General features: G+C 44.4%; 2 protein-coding genes across 3 annotated transcripts in view; both read right to left on the minus strand.

The window, feature by feature from the left end:
* Window positions 1–355: 355 nt before the first annotated feature.
* HTRA4 (HtrA serine peptidase 4) lies at window positions 356–6,898 on the minus strand. The gene is made up of 9 exons (XM_089537680.1): window positions 5,949–6,898; window positions 4,875–4,974; window positions 3,966–4,170; window positions 3,230–3,424; window positions 2,616–2,648; window positions 2,048–2,162; window positions 1,271–1,328; window positions 861–962; window positions 356–521 (listed from the first exon to the last, which is right to left on the minus strand). Exons 1-9 carry the CDS (start codon window positions 6,406–6,408, stop codon window positions 356–358), a joined length of 1,434 nt encoding a protein of 477 aa, XP_089393806.1. The 5' UTR covers window positions 6,409–6,898.
* Window positions 6,899–9,878: 2,980 nt separating this feature from the next.
* PLEKHA2 (pleckstrin homology domain containing A2) overlaps window positions 9,879–21,768 on the minus strand; it is a 41,516-nt gene continuing 29,626 nt past the window's right edge. For both annotated transcript variants that reach the window (XM_089537957.1, XM_089537956.1), the window contains exons 10-12: window positions 21,515–21,578; window positions 14,848–14,925; window positions 9,879–13,976 (exon numbers count right to left, since the gene is read on the minus strand). In XM_089537957.1, coding sequence (XP_089394083.1) covers window positions 13,614–13,976; window positions 14,848–14,925; window positions 21,515–21,578 — 505 coding nt within the window. In that variant the 3' untranslated portion in view covers window positions 9,879–13,613. The remainder of the gene's footprint in view (window positions 13,977–14,847; window positions 14,926–21,514; window positions 21,579–21,768) is intronic.

Below are 21,768 nucleotides of genomic sequence, written 5' to 3' on the forward strand. Positions count from 1 at the left end.
GGACTGCTTGGAACAATCTGGATATATCCTGCCTTAAACATGTTTGGCTGCCTTGCATTTGGCCTGTAGTGTTGTGTAGCTGGTCCGCTATAAAACTGGAGGAATTGGGTTAATCTCTTGCCATGCAGAGAAAGGCAATGTTCAGGGCACCTCCTGCCCTGCATTACTAGATCCAACTCTCATTTGTACAAATGGAATTTTTAAAACTCCCAACAGTTTCATCCCTTTTCCTGTTGGATTATTAGATCTGCATGTAGGAGAAAACTGGAAGAAGTTGTACACTCTCCAACTGCCAAGTTTCTTACAGATTCATTTGAGATTCTAACACAATGCTTTTGCTTCAGAAAGGCAACTTTTAATCAATTTCGTCCGGTGTGACTGTCAGGATGAGGTCTTCATTTCCTCGCCGCACCACAATGGCAAGGGTGTCATTGTTCTGTACACCTTCCGTGACATCGCGAGTTGAAGTGACTGTTTTCCCATTGATTGCTATAATGACATCACCGTCTTCCAGGCCAGCACTGTAACCAAAACCAGAGAGATAAAAATCCATGAAAAATTGAATTTTGGGGTAGCAGTTCCCATTGGTGGAACCCCTTTGGCAGAAATAGCAAAAGGCTTAGGTACTCTCATTGTTAGAATTATTTTAAGTTGGCCTCCAACTAAGTTAACATACAAGCCTTACAAAGAAGACCTGCATCACATCCAATTCCTTTCCTGAAAAACTTGGGTTGGCAACACAGGACTGCTGCAGTCAGAGAAAGGAGGCATGAGAGAAGCACTTCCAAATCCACAATGCACCCAGTTTCTATTGCAATTCAAGAACATGGGGCAGATCATCACATATTCCAACATTTTACCTTTCAGCGGCCGTTCCTGGAATCACCTCATAGACGTAGACACCAACCCCAGGGATCAGGTCTGGGAAATTCCGGTCCCTTCGCCTCAACTCACGGATAAGACTGGAAAAGAGAGCAAAAGGTGACCAGCAGTCAAAGAGTATGGCAACCCACTCCAAACACAGAAGCTGCAATTCTCTTTGCCGGTGTAAGCAGGCCTTTGTGGGTAGCAGCCACATGGCGGAAGGGGCAAAATGGTAACGGATAAAGGCAGGCAGCAAAACCTTCTCTGCCAGGAGAGCTGCCTTGCCAGTTTCTGTGCTGCTTAAAGGCTGGCAGTTTCAGACATTCAAGCCATTAGTCAGTGGCTGCAACCTATGCAACATCCAAACTGGTGAGGGAAATGCAGGAGACAAGATCCAAAGACTTACTTGAAACTAAGAGGGAGCATTCGGAGTCCTAGATACTTCTTCTTGGTTTTGCTCTTCCCTAGAAAGGAAAAAGGTTGGACGCACTCTCAGACATGCAAACAAAAATGACACAAAGTGGCTGACATCTTGTTAGTGACACATGCAGGGATAATTCCCCTTTATGCCGGTGTATGTCTTTTTTTATGTCTGGGAGGTGATATTCTCTTGTACTCCATCGACTCCTGGATTCCCCTCTGTTCTGTGATGGCACCCCATCCTCACAGCCATGCCATTGCTGGTGGAGAGGGGAGGGGATCAGAGGAGCATCTGGCAATGTCTCCAAAGCCAGATGCAGACCAAGGACATTACCTGAGACCTTTGGATGATCCCACTGGATCCTGCAAGAAGAAGTCCTCGGCCTGTGTCTATCAGGACACAGTCACACAATTCTCTGATTCCCATCCACCTTACGCTCTCCACCAACAACAGAGTGCTATGGCAATGTGCTATGGTAATACAACTGTGAGTCCTAAGGGTAGTGACAGGGAAGCCATAAGCAGAATCCTGCACACAGAACCTTTACACTACATTGGAGCATATGTGATTCCAGCCAAAAGTTGGATCCCTTTCGCATGCAGCCCCAGCCTTTGGATCATAGAGTTGGAAGAGACCGCAAAGGCCATCCAATCCAACCCTCTTCACTACACTGCTGTGTTTCTGTGTCTACACACATGTATAGTTGTGTGCTGTATACACATCTCACAGGACTGGGAATGGTTTTCCTCTTGTTCCACTAACCTTTCTCCTGACGGTTGTGTGAGTCTTCCAGGAACTGACGGATTCGATCTGAAGGAATGGCGAAGGAGATGCCGGCTGTAACTTTCAGAGTGTTCATCCCAATGACTTCTCCATCCTGAAATGAAGACACAGGATCTTTTATTTTATTTTTATCCCGCCTTTCTCCCAAAGTGGGACCCAAGGCAGCTAACAACAACACAGGCCGCAAGTTAAATGTGAGTCAATTGTGTGATGCAACAGCCAAGAAGGAGAGTCCTTTATGATTCTGTTACTGTGATGGATGAAAAGGAAGTAAGACTGAGTGGGGAAAGTGCCAGTTTTGAACATGACAGAGGATGGGGTTCCCACCAAAAGCATTACCTAGCTCTAGACATTTCTAAACATGTAGCAGCACAGGGTACAAAATGACCCATAGGTGTGAACCACAGACACTCAGAAGAAAGTACAAATGCTATTCTAACTGCAGCAAATGTGACAGATGCTGGAGGAACAATGAAGAAAAAGACATGCTCTAGTACATGTATATAATATTTAAGTAAGGAGTAAGAGGAAAGAAAGGATGCCTTACCAAGTTTACCAAGGGCCCGCCAGAATTTCCATACTGGAAGGAAGAACAGAATTGGGAGGTTAACCAGTCTGTCCAAATGCAGCATTCCTTGGAGAATGTACCAACATTCAATTCAGTGTCCCTTGGAGCCAGTATATTTTAAAGACAAGAAGAGCTATGCTTTGCCACAGTGCTTTTTTAGGTTTGGGGGACCAGCAATTTCCCCCCTTTGGTGTGCATTATAAAACAATGAACTGAACTGAGCGCATAGGAGTTGAAAAAGTGCAGCATAGCAAATGCTGGTAGAAGGACAACAGAGGGGACCAACCCAGTATTAAAAATCATGTATGGTATATGACCTGCCTCCCCCCACAATGATTCCCCAATGAGAGTCAATGTGACATTGTGGTCTGAGTGAATACAATTCTGGAGTCCAGGGTTCGAATCCCGGCTTGGCCATGTAAATCCACTGACTCTCACCCTCAGAGGTTGGCAATGGCAAACCTCCTCTGAAGAAACATGCCAAGAAACCCCTGTAATAGGTTCGACTCAGGGTCGCCGTAAGTCGGAAATGATTTGAGGGCACACAACAACAAAGCAACATTTCAGGGAAGGCTCCCATGTGAGTCTCTTACATTGATAATGGCATCGGTCTGGATGTACTCCATGTCGGAGTCCTTCAGCCCCAGCTCCTTGCCGTCCCTCTGTGTGCTGCTCACAATTCCTGTGGTCACTGTGTTCTGCAAGGAGAAAGGACTCCCCAGGGCCACCACAAACTCCCCCGGACGAAGATCAGAGGACCTGCCCAAAAGGAGCACTGGCAGTTTCATCTGCACAGACAAAAACAGCAAAAAAGGAATCAGGCTTTTAAGCCACCGCTCACCTGGTTACCTGTGGCATTCCAAAACCGCCTGCAGGCGAGGAAGCTAAAACTGTTTCTTGTGATCTATAACATGAGTGGATAGTCTTCAGAGCCAGGAACCTGAGCAGACTTCTTTGCAAGGCTAAGTAAAGTTTGTTCCACAATACACTGCAGAAATAATCCAGTTTTAGACCACTTTAACTGCCCTGGATCAGTGTTAGGGGATCCTGAAAACTGTAGTTTACTGTGGCACCAGAGCTCTCTGACTCTCATAAAACTACAGCTCCTAGAATTCACTAGCACTGAACCTGAGCAGTTAAAGTGGTTTCAAACTGGATTATTTCTGTGAAGTCGAAGGCTTTCATGGCTGGCATCCATCGTTTTTTTTGGGTTTTGGGGGCTATGAGGCCGTGTTCTGGAAGAATTTAAGACTATGGATTATTTCTGCAGTGTGTTTGGGACCTTTGAACACCAGGACAAACCTGTCCGGGAAAAGCAGCCATACTTACATCGGTGTCTATTTTGATCAGGGCAATGTCCAGTTTGTGGTCGACCTCTTTGACTTTGGCATCAAACTGGTGGCCGTTCTTGAGCTCCACTTTGATCCTCTGCTTGTTGGTGAGAACGTGGGCATTGGTGATAATCAGGCCATCTTCAGACACAATGAAACCCGAACCGCTGGAGACCAGGATTTCTTTGTTCGTGTAAGGAACTCTGCCCCAGGAGCAGAACAACAACAACCACCGATTTAACAACTGGTACTGGTCAAGTTAGCAAAACATCAAATATAGAATTAGAGGCAGTACAGGTTGAGTCTCCCTTATCTGGAATTCCAAAATACTCCAACATCCAAAATTGTCCACATGCGTAGATGAGATAGTGCTTTCTAATGTTTCGATGTACACAAACAGAATACTTAACTAAGGTTTTAAGTTACTGCAGTGTTAGAAATTGGGAGGCGGAAGGAAGTTTTAATTTAAGGGAACAGAATTTTTATTTGGGGGCAATATCCTTATTTTGAGGGCCAGCGTCATGTCATGGTTTGGACCATGACACTTGAAATCAGCGTTTGATCCGCACTCAACCATGGAAACCCACATATTCTCCGGCCCAGAAAACCCCATGATAGGTTTGCCATAAGTCGGAAACAACTTGAAGGCACACACAACAACAAACCTTCATTTTGCCTCCCTGGGTGGCTAGATTCCCATACTCTGGTCTTCCAGGTGTTTGGGACTTCAGCTCCCAGAATCCCAGACTATTGGCCAAGATTGCTAAGGGTTCTGGGAATCGCGACACCCAACATTAGTATTGCCTCTTGGATAGCTTGGATAGATTAAGATCCAGAGCAGTTTCGTGATCATATTAACATGGAAGCTAGGGGCTACCTCTTCTGCTCCAGACAGAGCTTCTCTTACCTGCGGAACAGTTCCAAATGCACAACGGCAGGAGCAATCTTCTCCACCACGTCGGCTATGAAATTGAACCTGTACCTCAGGCTCTTAGGGTCCAGGACATCTGCAGAACAACACATATGTCCACTACTCATCCAAGCCAGTGTAGAAGGGCATCTGGGGCTGCATCCATGCTGCAGAATTGATGCAGTTTGACACTGCTTTAACTGCCATGGCTTTATGCTATGGGATTCTGGAACTTGTTGTTTTGTGAGATATTTCACCTTCTCTGTCGGAGAGTTCTGGTGCCACAACAAATGACAAACCCCCAGATTCCATGGATCTCTATGCTATTTCTAGGAATTCAAAGCTATAGCCATGTTTGTCTGTGGAATTAGTCTGTAGAGAGCTCTTGTAGCCCCTTGGAAACTCGATGAAAGAAAGAAGTTGGCAGCAGGAGCTTTCCTAGACTTCAGTCTACTTCCTCAGATGCTTTTGGTGGAGTGGAAGCCAAATGCATCTGAGGAAGTAGACTTTAGTCTAGGCAAGCTCCTGCTGCCAACTTCTTTCTTTCCGTTAGTCTCCAAGGGGCTACAAGATCTCTCTCCAGACTGCTTCTAGGAATTCAAAGTCTGTGGAATCAGTCTGCAAAGAGATCTTGCAGCACCTTGGAGACTCACTGAAAGAAAGAAGTTGGCAGCAGGAGCTTTCCTAGCCTAAAGACTACTTCTGTCTGCCAAGAGAGCTGTGATGCCACAATAAACTATAGATCCCAGGATTCCACTAGCATTTAGCCAAGGCAGTTGAAGTGGTCTCAAAGTGGAGGATTTCTGCAGGATTGGAGCCAGATTGTTATCTTCCAACATGAGAACTCTCAGCCCTCCCCAGACAAGCCTCACTAGAGAGAGACATCAAAGTTTTTGGGACCATCATCTAATGGCTTTGTGCTTTTGAGCTTTTCCTTTTGGCTTGATCCTTGCACCCTGGGTGCCACCACCTTTGCCAGCCTCTCTTGGCTTCTTCTGCAGGGCCTTTTGGGACCCTTGTAGGACCACAACCCACCCATCCCCTATGAAAGCCAAGGCAAGAAGAAGGTACCTTTCTCTCCGCAGGGTCCCTTCTGGACGGGGATGATGGGCAGCTGGTCCTGTCGGCGCCTCAGTGCCTGGTTCTCTGCCCGCAGGTGGCACAGGCTGCGGTAGGTCTTCCTGTCATTCCCACAGACTGGCATCTGGGAGTGGGCACAGGTGCAAATGCCCCTGCCCCTGCCATTGGCCTTTTGGCAGAAGAGCCCAGGGCCACAGAGACCTCCAGGGCCACAAGGCTGCCCCTCTCCCTGGGTACATTCCCAGCAACAGCCACACCTGTCCGGCCTCAGGTGCCCCCCGAGGGCTTGGCAGGCTTGGGGCGATTGTGGAGGGCACCGGGAGGGTTGGCACACCGCTGGGCAAGGCTGTGCCAGCAGCCCAGGAAGGAAGAGGAGGGAGAAAGGGAAAAGCAATGCCAGTACCCACTGCCTTGGCATCGCTATCCGACGTCTATGATGAAACCCAGGCATGGCTGTCGGAGTTTAAAGGGGTGCCAAGGTGGTGCCAAGGGAGCTAGCTGGGCATCCTTGGAGCAGCCAGGAGGAAGAGTCTGCCAGCTGCTGCTTCCCTCCCATGGTCGCTTTTTAAAGGCTGGCATGCCTCTCCATCGGTGCCAAGAGAGGCGGGGATGGCATCCTAAGCAGGCTGGGTTGTGCCTTTTTTGGGTGGGCACCTTTTTCCCAAGTGCTGTGTGGACTCTAAGGCCAGCCTGGGGTTGCTTTGCTTCCAAGATCAAATGGCTTCTGGTGCCTGTATGCAAACAAAAATCCATCAGTGATACCTTTCTTAGCCAACCCAAATGCACAATATATATTTGTTGCAAGCTTTCAAAGCTATACAGTTGGCCTTCTGTATGCATGGCTTCTGCATCCACAGATTCTACCAGCCATGGCTTGAAAATTAAAATGTATTGTTAATGTCATCATCATCATCATCATCATCATCATCATCATCATCATCATTATTATGAAGTGGAAGTTTTTCATGGCTGGCATCCATAGTTTTTAGTGAGTTTTTCGGAGTATGTGGCCATGTTCTAGAAGAGTTTGCTCCTGGCGTTGTTTCTTCTTCTTCATCTTCCTTGCAAAAATGCATAGCATACACATAAGGCCTTAGGGCCATCTTGGCCAAGGACTATATTTCTCACTGTTTCCAGCAGTGGACAGATAATGACATTTATTATTTATTTATCATTACATTTAAACAACTTACAACTTCATGGAGAGCTTTCCTACATAAGATAATGTTTGTAGGGGTTTTTTTTAAAGCAAAGTTGAAAGAAAACGCACACTAAGCTAGTCACACCATTTTACCAGATCAACAAGTCACTGCGCTGCACTGTATTTTGCTCTAGGAAAATAAAACTAAAACATCGTTTTTTCTCTACAGGAGTGCAATTTGCAGCCGAGTCTTATCCCTGCAAAGGCTACTTCAAAGCTTTCTTTATGAATAAAAGGCAAAACCCCTGGCGTCGATGATGGATTGGTTTGTTTTTTCCTCGAACCCACTGAGCAGAGGTTTGGCCAGAAGGGAAAAGTTGTTACAGCTTGATCGGTAGGTCCAGTTAAACCAAATAAACTTGGATTAGCTTCAATGAGCCTTGCCTGGCTTTTTCCCCAAGTGTCTTGGCTTGGCTTAGTGGACAAAGTGGCTTATAGATAGTCAAAAGTGCAGGAAACAGCCGCTGTGCAACATGATCCTGGAAATGTTATTGAATGATCCTTTAGAATCTGCAGAAGTTGCTCTTTTGGACTACAACTCCCAGAATCCCCCAGCTAGCATAGCCTTAGCACAGTGAGTGGCTAGAGAGAGGGAATTCTCTCCCCTTTTCTAATATTAGAATATTAGAATTTGGGGTTCAGGGAATTTGGTAATATTAGAATTTGGTCATCCATGCAGTTGTTGGTTGTTAGAATGGGAACAAAGGTCAGTAATGGTTTGAATGTTGGGCTAAGGCTCCAGAAGAGCAAGGTTCGATCCCCACTTAGCCATGGACACCCATCGGGCCAGTCACACTCTCCCAGCCTCAAAGGAAGGCTATAGCAAACCCCTTCGAACAAATCTGGCTAAGAAAGCCCCATGACAGGGTCATATAAGTTGGACATATGCAACATCACCAAAAACTAATTTAGTTACAGCAAATGGCTGCATTCTGTAACTTACTTAGACATCAGTTGCAGAACACACGCAGAGTGATTTTGGGGGAACAATGTGCAACAGTTGTATCCAGATGACAGCGGTGTAAGCCATTGCACATTTGGGGCCATTGTGCATGTGGTAATGCATTTAAGCAGGGTAACACATGAATGCACATTGCCTTTCTGCACCATCTTTGTGTATAGGAAGTTGCACAATGGGTTGCCAGCCATAACCATTGACCATTCATCCACATACTTTGTGCTATTTTGGTTTTCAGGATAAGGACTGCTTAATGTAAGTCTGATGGCAGATGTTTATGGTACGCTGAAGCAACGGAGGATCTTGGCCGTCCTCACCACACGATGGAAGAGGAATAACACAAAGTTTATGTATTGTTTTGTGCTCTGTCTCACACTGCTGCCTCGTGTTCTGATGTTGAGCTGACGCTAAAACAGGAGAATGCTTTTTGTACCTTTGTCCAGTAGATTGTAGAATTCCCGTTAAAATATCCCACTTGAAAGGGGAAGTAGTTTAGTTACTTTTGAGAAATAGGATGGTTGCTTTCTTTTTACTACAAGGCCCAAATACCCCAAAGGCACCAGATCCCATCTGATCTTGGAAGCTAAGCAGCATGAGCCCTGGTTAGTACTGGATGGGAGACTGCCAATGAATACCAGGTTCTATAGGCTATATTTCAGAATAAGACACTGGCAAAACCCCCGCTGAGGATTCCTCGCCTAAGAAAACCTGATGACATTAATGGGGTTCCCATAAGTTGACAGGCAACTTGAAGGCACACAATGGCCAGGGCCAGTGGGGTTAGTGGTTTGAGTGCTGGACTAGGACTCTAGGAGTCCAGGGTTCACCAGAGCTCTCTGGCAGAGAAGTCTAAATATCTCACAGAACTACAATTCCTAGAATGCCATAGCATTGAACCATGGCTGGATTATTTCTGCAGTACAGATGCAGCCTAAGTGGTTTCAACTTGATTGAGTTGCTTTATATGTTTTTATCTTGTTTAAATTATTTAGTGATTCCAGTTTGGAATTGTTTGGACTATGACTCCTGGAGACTAGGGCTTGATGCCCAGCTCAGCCATGGAAACCCACTGGGTGACTTTGGGCAAGTTACACTCTCTCAGCCTCCTCTGAACAAATCTTGCCAAGAAAACCCAGTGATAGGTTTGCTTTAGGGCAGTGATGTCCAAACTCTGGCCCTCCAGTTGTTTTGGACTTCAGCTCCCAGAATCCTCAGCCACCTTAGTCAATGGTTTAGGATTCTGGGATATGAAGTCCAAAACACCTGGAGGGCCATAGTTTGGGCATCACTGCCTTAGGGTCACCATAAGTCAGAAATGACTTGAAGACACACAAGAACAGCATCAAACCTTAACTTTAGACATGCTTTTGTTTCCATTTGAAATAAATTCTACTGAATTTTGATTTTGAATTAAGAGTAGACAGCAATCTCACATACAGACATTGGAGATGAGTCTCCATTGACTTAATAGGACTGTGCAGATGGTGCTGCATGTGGGCTTGAAACAGTCTCCCAGTGGTTTTTATGGGTACGAAAAGGACAGTATGGGACTCATAAGCCTATTTTGTATGTAGGTATTCCCAAAGTAGCCAAATTTTTCTTTGTTCCTAGCAAAGCAACTGTTGATTTTAGCTGTTCGAAGGTAAGGAGTAATGGAGCCAGGGAAAGCTTTGGAATAGCAACGGTGGATAATGCTTTACGTGTTTAAAAAACAGACAAGGACTTCCAGAAAAAAAACAACATTGGCTAACTTAATAAGCTGGTCAGTGTTAAAAATACTCTGGTGATACTATACATTAGTGCAAACAAAGGCAATTTCAAAAACAAACATTACCGTTGGTTAAATATACATTTCCATTTTGCTACCTAAAAGAAAAAGTAGGCCAAGCTGGTCCAAGACCACTCCATTGAGTCCAGTGCATTTTCATAGTTTCTTCATAGTTCCTGGCAAAGTCCACAATGACCTTTTAACAAGTTTTGTACACAAGGTGCTTCTCAGACATTTACCCTGCACTTGTTCTCCCCCCAAACACAAAGTTTTAGGGAGAATTCATCTTCTGAATGTGACCCTTTTTGTGTTTTTCCACTGCTTCTTCCACCTTCATTTTGATTTTCACACGCAAAAAACGGAATGGTGGCAGGATGCCATCTCACTTGAGCCATTCATAGGAAAGGAAAAGCAAAAAGGTGCAATGCGGGAACATTTCCAAATCTCTAAAGCTGATGTGACATTATTATTATTATTATTATTATTATTATTATTATTATTATTATTATTATTATTTTGCTGTGTGCACCATAATTCAGTAGCAAAGCACACAATTTCCTTTGCTGTTGTGGTGTGTGCTGAAATTCTGTGGAAATACAGCAAAGGTAGAGGTATGGTTTTGTTTGGCACCAAAAGTATGCTGGCTGGGGCTTATGAGTCCTGGATGGACATGAAAATAAGGCACCCAGCGCTGACCACATGGCTGGGCATCTTGTGACTTTGGAAGACCCAGAGTAAATGGCGAGTTTTTAAAAACTGGATTAAGGCACAAATGGTCCGGATGTGGTGCAGAACTGGCCTTCCTATGTGAAGACAGTATGCACTCGAATTGGGCCTTTGGCCACACAAAGGTCAGGCAAAACCAATGTAAAATCGCCTGTGTAGATATGTCTACTGTTAACAGAACCAATGAGGCAAATATGAAAAACAGGAGCAATTTGCTTGATTTGTGTATAATGTCTAAAGACTGCAATTGAGCTTTTCGTTGATGCAGATTTGGAGTGAAATGGACCCTGGTTTTTGGTTTGCACATGCACAACCCTGAATTGTCTGTATCTTACTGTTTCACATATCAGCTGAAAAGCTGTTTCAGGTTAATGCCAGGCATGGTTTAAAAATAATAATCCGGCTCAATGCTAGTCATTTCACACTTACAACACAAAGCTAGCTTTTGCATTCCTGAAACAGCTGCAATGTAACACTATAAAAAGGGTGCGTACCTGAGTGTATTCTTACCACAGACCTTCACAGAGTTTATGAGACAGTAGTTCTTGCATAGCTGAACAAAGTATTCAACATTGTGGTTTGATCCCGACATCTAGATCCACACCGTCCAAACAGGGACACCAATCCCCAACTGTATTCATGGCAATGGGATTGCATGCTTCTGTGAGGCAAGAGGCTATGCTGACAGCAGCAGTGTTGCATGTAAGGCCTCCCATGTCAGGCAGGATTTTACCGAAGATTCAGACTCAATGTGCCAAACAGCTACTGGGCAGCATCAGTAGTGGAAGGTGACACCGGCGGAAGATCTATGGGACAACAGCAGTGGCACCATAGCTAACACTTGTTAGTACTGCATAGACCAGCAGTTCTGAACCTGTGGGTCATGACTCCTTTGGGGGTCGAATGATCCTTTCACAGGGGTTGCCTAAGACCATCAGAAAACATACCTTTCCAATGGTCTTAGGAACCGAGACACCACGATTTTATGGTTGGGGGGTCACTACAACATGAGGAACTGTATTAAAGGATCATGGCATTAGGAAGGTTGAGAACCACGTCATAGAAGACACGGTAAGACCCTCTTGAATTTCTTTCCCCATAAAAACCTTATCATGAGACAATCCAAAACGAAACAAGATATAGTGCCAGAAGAAGAAACTTCCAGATTGGTTGACACTCAGTGAGCTACTGGGGTAAGCAGAGGACAACTATGAGAAGCATTGTGGCTCTAGCTGAAAAGATATCCAGCTGTTGATGTGCTCAGAGGTGAAAGGTGTGTTCCTATGCAACACATAGGAGCATGGAATGTGGGAAGCATGAATACTAAAACAAGAAATGGAACAGACAAACGTTGCAATGCTTGGGGCGAGTGAGCTAAAGTGGACAGGAATGGGACATTTTGAGTCAGATAATCACAGTGTGTTTTACTCTGGAAATGAAAACCAGAAGATGAGGACTTGGTAGGGCAGCAACGAAAGAACGAGACAAGATCCTCACTGAACACTGAAGTTTGGATTGCCCATGGCACCTTATTCCCAGTCTCTGAGTATGGCTGTGAAAGGTGGACACAGCTGGGAAGAAAGATGCTTGGAGGAAATTCAACTCATTTGAAATGTGAAGCTGGAGAAGAGTTCTCAGATACTGTGGACTGTAAAAAAAAAAAAAGACCAATAAATGGGTTCTGGAGCAAATCAAGCAAGAAATCCCCCTAGAAGCCAAAATGGCTAAACTGAGACTGTCTTACTTTAGACACATCATGAGAAGACATACTGGAAAAAATAATATCGCTTGGTAAGACAGAAGACAGTAAGAAAAGAGGAAGACTGCATTGCAGGTGGATAGACTCAGTCAAGGAAGCTATGGCCCTGAGTCTGCAAGAGTTTAAGAATCCAGAAGGTTGTCATCTTGCAAAGGCTCCATTCTCTCCTTCAGTTTACTCCTTTCCCCAAATTTGTGCTAGACATCTCAAACCCTCTCGTGGATGTGTTGGGTTATGATTTCCATCATCTTCATACAGCATGTCATTGTGGGAGTTGTAATCCAACACACCTGCAAGGCACTAGGTGGGAGAAGGCTGTTTTCTGCCAAAATAAATGCTACGGATGATTTCCCTCCAGTAGCAACCAGTCTCTGGCCGTTCCTCCATGTTCCAATTCTTTGCCACATCAGAAGGATGCCCAGAAGCCATTTGCATCTCATCTCTCCCATATTGATTTCCTTGAAAGGCAGAGAAGACTCTCACTTGCAAAAAGGCAGTGCAGTGTTTGCTGAAAGAGCTACAGAGGTAAATTGATAGGAGAAGTGAGTGGTTCCACATTTTTGCTGCTAAGTCACAGTGTCAGAAGTACCTTAAAGGTCTAAGCCTTTAACACAAGAGAAATCTCAGCTCCTCCACAGGTGAAGCATTCATGCTAGACTGCCAGTGTCGCCATTACAGAAGATGGGTGCAACTAAGCACATTGCAGTCAATCTCTAGATGACTTCAGTGAGTGAGCCTTTTCATGGCGATGGGACAGAGAGAGGGACACACACACACACACACAAAAGCAATACTTCTTCTAGCATTTCTAAACTAATTTGGCAGCATGACTCCCCTTTCTCTTTAGATGGAGGAATCTCCCAGTAAAGCAAAGCACACTGCACTCAGAAGAGACCAGGTCATCGCCTGGACAATAAGACCTCCATCTGATGAAGGGAAGGACTGTGGTCAACTTTCTTCAAGCTAACAGAGAAGCAAGGACAGGTGGCACCATTTGTAAGCCCAGTAGACCAGCAAGAGTACTAAACTGGGCGCTGCTGGTTCATTGATGCTTGGTGTAAAGAAAAATATGAAGCTTGAGATCCCATTTCATGACCTCCCCTAGTCTCAAGTTCACAGTACTACAGTGGTTCCTCCTGGTTTCCTGAGCAGGTGCAAGCTGGCAGACATTCACCTGGCACGGCCTGTGCTTGGATCACAGTTATCTCCAGTGCCACCTGCAAGCCCCACCATGCTCTGCAGAGTTACACGTCCGAGGTTCGGATGTTTGCGTCATCCAGGTCAAAAGGAAAGGGGTGATCTTTAAAGTTCTGGGGTTCGGAACTGTGCCGTAGACGTCTGCTTTGCAAAGTGCGGCCAGCTTGCTCAGAAAACAGAGGCGCAAAGTCTTTCAGCTGACCGGCCTTCGGTGCCGCCGCCGGTGGAAGATTCCCTTCTGACTGTGGCACTGGCATCCATGGTAGCCAGCAGGAGGTGGAAGGGCTCTTGCCAGGGACCTTTGACTCCTCTCCTAGCTGCTTCAGCTGCGCAATGGATGGGATGGTTGAGCTGGGCGAAGAAGGGCTACCGCGTTTGTTCACAGACATGGACCTCACCAAGGACATTTCCTGCAAGGATGGCCAAGGACAGTGGGGAGGAAGAAGAGAAAGACACAGGGTCAGGTACCATACATGACATACATTAGAACTCTGCTCCCCTCCCATTGACAAAGAGAACTGTGTGTGTCTGTCTGCCTTGTTGTTCTTATTCCAATCTCCATCTCACTGCAAATTAGCTTTTCCAAGTATTTGCCTTGAAGTCAAATAGTTTTCTAAAGGTACTACATATGGCACTGTGGTCCCCAGTGGTTGAAGCCGGGTCAATCCTTTTGAATGAATCCTTTTAGAACCACCCTTGAATGGCCAAAGTGGTTCACAAAGTAAAGATATGCTGACTTTCATCATCATCATCATCATCATCATCATCATCATCATCATCATCATCATCATATCATTATATTTGCTTTCTAGGATGAGTGTAGCTACTGAGTTTGCTTTGCTGATTTCTATGGCACATGGTTTTGCAGAATGGATTCCTTTGATCAAAAACATACTTCAGATAGACCAGAATGGATTGTGGAGAGTGGGAATGGGTGACTGATCCGATGAACAATTAATGTGCTTGGCCCTCTAATCTAAGGTTCGGTTTCTAGGTCCTCAAACCATGCTTGATGTCCTTTTCCAAGGAAGAGTGAGGCAATGCTGCAGCTGTAGGAAGGCGTGGGCGACTATACAGCTCCCATCACACCAAGTCTATGGCTGTCCCCAGTCTTCCTGCTGCCCATTCCAGGAGAACTCCAGAGGCTGGAAAGCCATCTCCTGGAAATGAGCTATCCCTCAACTGTTTATCCAAGACATTAAAACAGATGATGTCTGCTTAAGACAACAAACACAGAAAATTAATTGATGCTATGCAGGAAGCAGTAAGGATATGACCTACCCTGGGGCAGCACTTGAGCGCCTGCACCGCCCCCGTGATTTCTTTGATCCAGCTATGCATGTCCTCAGGGCTATAGGCCTGCAAGAAAAAAGATGATTATGGAGACTGGGATGGCACCAGACAAAGATCATGCTCCCCGCCCAAATCCTCACATCTCTCTCTGGGCTGAACTATGCACAGGCTCAGTGGGAACTTGAAAGCTGAGAAATGCACATGATAGAAGACATTAATCTTGGGACTGTAAAATGTCCTGGCTAATCTATGAATTATTGACTGCAGAATTTGCCCATGTCTCTTGTGCCTTGCCTGGTGGCACAGATGGTGGGGCAGGAATGACAGCATAGCATCCTCATGCAAGAATTCTTTGCCTTCAAATCATTTCTGACTTATGGCGACCTCATCACAGGGTTTTCTTGGCAAGGTTTATTGAGGGGAGGGTTTGCTCTTGCCTTCCTCTAAGATGAGAATGTGTGACTTGCCCATAGTTACCCAATGAATGGTATCAAACATGATTCAAGCCCCAATCTCCTAGTGTCCTAGTCTAAAACTCAAACCACCTTCTTTTCCCACTCCTGACATTTTCCTTCAGTCTCCAAAATTTCTAGCATTGCAGTCATTTAAAACTTTGGGATACAGTTTAGAGATCCAAAGAAAAGGCACAGGCAAAGGTACCTGAGAGAATGAGAACACAGCAAATGAACACTTTTCAATGTCTCACCCTCTCTAATACTAGAAATTTGGGGACAGAAGGAAGATCTCATAGGATGGGGTCAGAATTGTTATTTAAAAATGGCAATGCCCTCATTTTGCCACCCCCAAAACTACACCCCTGCCCTCAACCCTTCCTTTGGTGCATGACAGACAGCTTCTTCTCAAAACAGATGTTGTGATGGCATCATGGCCAATGGCCTAAAGCTTGCAAAAGCTACACTGGTAGATAACAGTTCCTAGTACTGTGAAGGGATGCTGCCTTTATTTTCAAGGAGAACAGACGAGAGGGGACCCAGATCCATTCCAACATTTCACAGGTGAAAAGCAGAACAAATGTGGCTAAGCAACATCAGAGTGAGGTGAAGATGGAAAAGGTTATTAATTGGGAAGAACACACAAGCTAAGGTGATCTTGGGCAAGTAACTCTCTCTCAGCCTCAGGGGAAGGCAATGGGAAACCTCCTGTCAGCAAACCTTGCCAAGAAAACCCCATGATAGGTTCGTCTTAAGGTTGCTGTAAATCAGAAACAAATTGAAGGCACACAACAACAGCAACAAGAAGCCATCTACTGCATCATTCACTACCAATAAAGCTTATGCTATAGCAGTAATATGTGTCATTTTAGAGTCACCAAAAGAACCCCAGGAGAATTACACCCAGTTCTGGAAGAAGACACATGCCTTTCAAATCACTCCTAAAACGTGAGCCTCTCAGACTGAGTAATGTGTTCTAATTCTGGTGCGTCTTTGATGTTATGCTTATTTTTTTATTTTATTTTTTAATGTTTATTTTAAGCTGACTAGAGTCCCTTATGTTATATACATAGTGTGTCATGCTAAGCTGTTTTTCAAAGCCTGTTTCTCTAAATCTACAATATATCCTTGATCAGAAGAAGCTGGCATCTATAGTGGTCCTCCCAGGGCACCACATGTCCTTTTAAAATCATACCCATACAGGAAACCTTTTGATGTGAGAAGGCTGGCAAAGATGGTCACAACCTTCTCTTTGTATATGATACTTTCTTAACACACACTGTAGTCAATGGCTAAGGAACTGAATGCCTCTAGTCAGTATCATAGCCAAATTTGGTTGCTGTTGTCGTTGCTGTGTGCCTTCAAGTCATTTCCAACTTATGGCGACCATAAATCAAACCTATCATGGGGTTTTCGTAGCAAGTTTCTTCAGAGAGAGTTTGACTTTGCCTCCATCTGAGGCTGAGAGCGTGTGACTTGCCCAAGGTCACCCAGTGGGTTTCCATGGCTGAGCTGGGATTCGAACCCTGATCTCCAGAGTCGTAGCCCAACACCCAAACCATTCTTGCAGCGGATGGTACACAGCACAAAATACTAGTTTGTGGGGGGGGAAATGTGACAATTTGCACAAAGATTTGCTCCACAAACGCAAATAACTTTGCAAAATGCACAAAAGACTCTTGCTGTATGTGCTCTACAAGGAGAAAGGCTTTTCGTTTTCCCTTGTTAGAATGAGAGATATGGGGGGGGGGGGGGTTTCATTCCTACTGCTATCCCAGATCTTTCACTAGTTAGGCTTTCTAAACTTTCTCCCCAACTTCTTCCGCCACAATACCCCCAGTATAAACATACCCAGGGTAGCCGCATTGGCCACAAAGCAAAGTACAGTATCATCCAAAACCCACAAGACAGTGATACCTTTGCTAGACCAAGCAAAATGCACATTATACATCTTGCAAGGTTTCGAAGCTCCAATGTAAACAAAATGCTGTGCCCATGTAAACTTCCTCAAAGGGGCAAAGATTTGGTTTGTTTGGTGAAAAGCACAAGCCCCTTGAAAAATAACGAATCCTCATGAGCTTTGGGTAAACATTGCTTTCTGAGAAATGGAAACAGCACTCTTCCCGATGGACAGCATGCTGTTCACAATGACTGAAAGCTGTGGTCCCATGTGAATGTTCTACTGAAGTCAACAAGGTTCACCCACGCATAAGTCATAGCAGGACTACACCCCAAATATTTACGGAAGGGAAAGTTCTGGTCATTTTTGACTACTTGTCACAGCATGGGGCAAACCAAGTGACAGTAGATGTCCTTGGTCTGTCAGTGAAGAATCGATCTGGAGAAACCCTGTGGTATAGTGGTTACAGCAGAGTTCCCCAACTTGGTTCTCTCTGGATGTATTGGACAACGTCCATCAACTCCATCCAACATGACCGCATCAGTTTGGGGGAAGCTGTGTTCTTGTGTGCCTTCAAGCCATTTCTGATTTATGGCAACCCTAAGGCAAACCTACCATGGACTTGCCCAAGATCACCCAATGGGTTCCCTAGGATGTGCAAGAATCCTCATCTAACACTCAAACCAATACACTATGCTGGCTCTCTACAGCTCATATTTTGTAGTCTGCAGCAGTGGTTCACAACTTTTGGCTCTCCATTTGTTTTGGACTTCAGATCCCAGAAGCCCCAGCTAATTTGGCCAATAGTCAGAAATTATGGGAGCTGAAGTCCAAAACATCTGGAAGATTGAAGGTTGGGAACCTCTTATGCTTTACACCATGATGGCATCCAAATCCAAATTACTAAATGTAACTCAACACAACCTGCATCACAGATATGTGTCTGAGGAAGTAGACTTTAGTCTATGAAAGCTCCTGCTGCCAACTTCTTTCTTTCAGTTAGTCTCAAAGGTGCTACAAGATCTTTCTATGTACTGATTATACAGAGTAACATGGCTATATCTTTGAATTCTACATCACAGGGTTACTGTGAGCATAAAAGAAGGAATAGAAAATTATAAGGGGACCTTTGAGGACCCATCTGTGTCTCCCTTGGTTTTATTTCCAGAATAACCCCTCTGAGGAGTTGATCACACGAAGGAGATCAACAGTTTACCCTGTGAATATCCTGGAAAAATTGTGTAATTACACAAAATGATTTCACATGATGTCACACAAAACCTGCCATGAAAGTGGTCACAAAGAAGCACTAATGTGGATCTTTTTACTTTCAGGATTTCAGTGACAATCCATTTCTGATATCACTTTATTTCCGCAACTGCGGATGATAATCGTTAGCGCAATTACTCACCCTTTTCACTTTATTTGCAGGATGCTTTAAATGTGCTTTAATCTCTCTTTAATGCCAAAATTAGCCCCAGTGTGATAAACCCCTGAGATGGTTTAGGCTGAGTGTGTGACTGGCGCAGGGTGACCCAGAGAGCTTCATGGCTGAGTAGGGATTTGGACTTGTGTGAGGCTTGTTCCCGTGCACAAGAGCCTACCATACGGTTCAGTGATGCACAAAACACAGCCAAGCATGATTCCGTGACAGATGTGTGCAGACACACATCCACACACCCAAAACAAATCTGTTTTGCACAAGCTGTTTTTAAAAACATCCCTTGGCCCCACATTGCCCCAATAGTCTACTCTTCACTTTCCTGGTATCCCCAAGGGCAGGGGTGTGAACTACAGTGAAACTAGTTTTTCTTTTTAAAAAGTCCTCCATCCAATTTCACACACAGCTGCACAAACAGCAAACGGCCGCAGTGCCATCCAAGATCTTCCAAGGGCAGTAGAATTATTACATCCTTGGAGAGGCCAACTTCGGTATTCTTGGAAGCTGCTCCAGAGCTCATGCGTACACTGTGTATCCCCGCTCTTGCAAACACACTCGCAGATCTTCCTTGGTGTTCATATTTGTCAGGACATATATAACTCAATAAGTGGTCAAGTTAATTAAATTGGTGAAACTTCCTTTCCAGTGGATTGGCAGAGTTTTTCTGCCTTCCCACAGTGTGCATGAGATAGTAATGCAAAAGCAATACAATGGTGTGGCCAGGGCTGGAAATATTTAGAGTAGTGGTTGGACCACACTTTTGGCCTCCAGATGTTTGGGACTTCAACTTGCAGAATTCCTGATTGTTCACTAAGGTGACTAGGTCTTCTGGGAAGATGAAGTCCAAAACATATGGAGGATGAAAGTTTGGAAACCATGGGTCTAGAGAGTACCAAGCACTGCTCTATACTGTATGCTGGAACTCATGCTTTCTCAGTTTGGGACCCTCCAGATGCTACTGGACTATAATTCCCATCACTTCTGATAATTGGTCATGTTGGCTGGTGCTGAAAGGACCTCCCATCCAAAACACATAGATGATATCCAAATGTCTCCAAAAGTAACCATCTGGAGCATCTCTGCTACTGTTCTCCATATATATATATATATATATATATATATATATATATATATATATATTTGCACCTATACAAATAATGACCATTATAAATATGATGAAATGGGGAAACGAAATTGTGGCGAAGGCAGGATCCCTTTGGCAGGCTAAGCCCCCTGAGGCCCAAAGGAGCTGTTTACCAACTCTCGCCTCATTCACCCTTTCTGCTTGAAAGACCGACAGCAAAAGCTTCCTGTTTAGCAGCGTTTAACTGTCAAGAAATAAATTTACTGCTTAGAAAAATAAACTCAAAAACAAATACAGCCCAACTTCCTAGGAATCCATTTTCAGTGACATAATATACACTGGCAATATGAATTTTTTCTACAATGGTGGCTTTGCAAGACTCAATTCCGATCTTGAAACAGCTATTCTTTTTGGACCACAGCTTTCGGCACGCTCCAGCCAGAATGACTAGTAACCTTGGTAGTCATGGGACTGTGGAGATTATAGTCCAAAAATATGGCTTTTCTAAATTCTGTCTCTACCTCCAGGCAGCCCTTTCAACACTAACTCATTACAGAATGAGTCAAACAGGCTGAAGATGCTTCTCGGGGTTGTTCTAGGACACATACTTTGATACGATCTAAATGAAAGAACAGCCATACAGAAGCCTGGTTTTCAAGAGGTTTGCAGAGAATGCTTTCGTTGTACGATTCTGTGCCATAATTCACAGATTTTTACAGGCTGTCAAGAATAAGGATGGGTGACTCCGGGCAAACCATGCTTTCTCATCCCAAAAGGAAGGTAATGGCAAACCTCCTCTGAACTGATCTTGCCAAGAAAACCCTGGGATAGGGTTGCGTCAGTTGAATTTGACTCGAGGACGCACAACAACAACAAAATCCCTCAAGTTCAAGATCATGAGACTTCTTCTTTTTCCACCACTAGCTGATTTTGGCCATATCCATACAGCATTGTTTCATTTCTTTTCTGCCCAGAAATACGTACCTTCCTCCCCACCTGCATTTTTCAAACTGAGCACATTTTTTGGATGTTCAACCTTTCCATTTACTAAAGCATGGTTGCACATATTTTTGAAATGTGCGTGTATTTTCGATGCATGGTTTTAAATGGGAAGGCCAAAGGGTTAACCAGATAGCAAAAATGCAAAAAAGTGCAGATTGCTAGTATAAGTTGCATTTGAGTCCTCATTTAGTTCTGGGAAGTACAAAATGGGTAACCTTTAATTCAAGTGTATGTGCATTTACCTTCGAGTCCCCTGTCGACTTATGACAAGCCCATGGATTTCATAGGGTTTTCTTAGACAAGGAAAACTCAAGAGGTGGTTTTATCAGTTTTTGCCTCTGAAATATAGCTTACAGTTCCAGTTTTTCCTTGGTGGCCTTGCATCCAAGTACTAAACAAGGCTGGCTTTGCTTAGCTTTTAAAGTCAGATGGGATCTGGTGCCCTTAGAGTTTATCTCTCAGGAAGCCCTAGAAAGCTTTCAAAGAATCTGCCCTATAACCAAGTCCAACTATGATCATAGTTGGAAAAGCTAAAAGTTCTATATGGTGGTTATTTTAGCTCGATATACAAAGAGCTTTTGCAGCTCCTTTGAGACTAACTGAAAGAGAGAAGTTGGTAGCATGAGCTTTCATAGACTTAAGCCTTCTTCCTCAGACACTCAAGTCTCTGAAAGCTCATGCAACCAACTTCTCTCTTTCAGTTAGTTTCAAAGTGCTGCAAGATCCCTTTGCATGTTGATTTTCCAGAATCACACGGCTGTGTATTTGAATTTTACCTGGATATAGAAAGTCCTATAGCTTGTGGTGACTTCAAAGAGATTGTCCCGCATTAGGAGGTCACTGGAAAGACAGAAAAAGAAAGTCTGACATTGGATCCATTGCACCTAAATGGATCTTGGCTACCGATCTTAGAAGAGACTTTCAATAGTGAAGACATTATATACTCCAAGTTAACGCAAGCACAAACATGCACACATTTTTCTCTATAGAAAGATGTCTTCTGGAACACAAAACAAACCACTCCCCAGGT

The sequence above is a fragment of the Sceloporus occidentalis genome, unplaced genomic scaffold, assembly GCF_023333645.1.
Source record: "Sceloporus occidentalis isolate IW3139 unplaced genomic scaffold, rSceOcc1.0.p SCAF_9, whole genome shotgun sequence".
NCBI lineage: Eukaryota > Metazoa > Chordata > Lepidosauria > Squamata > Phrynosomatidae > Sceloporus > Sceloporus occidentalis.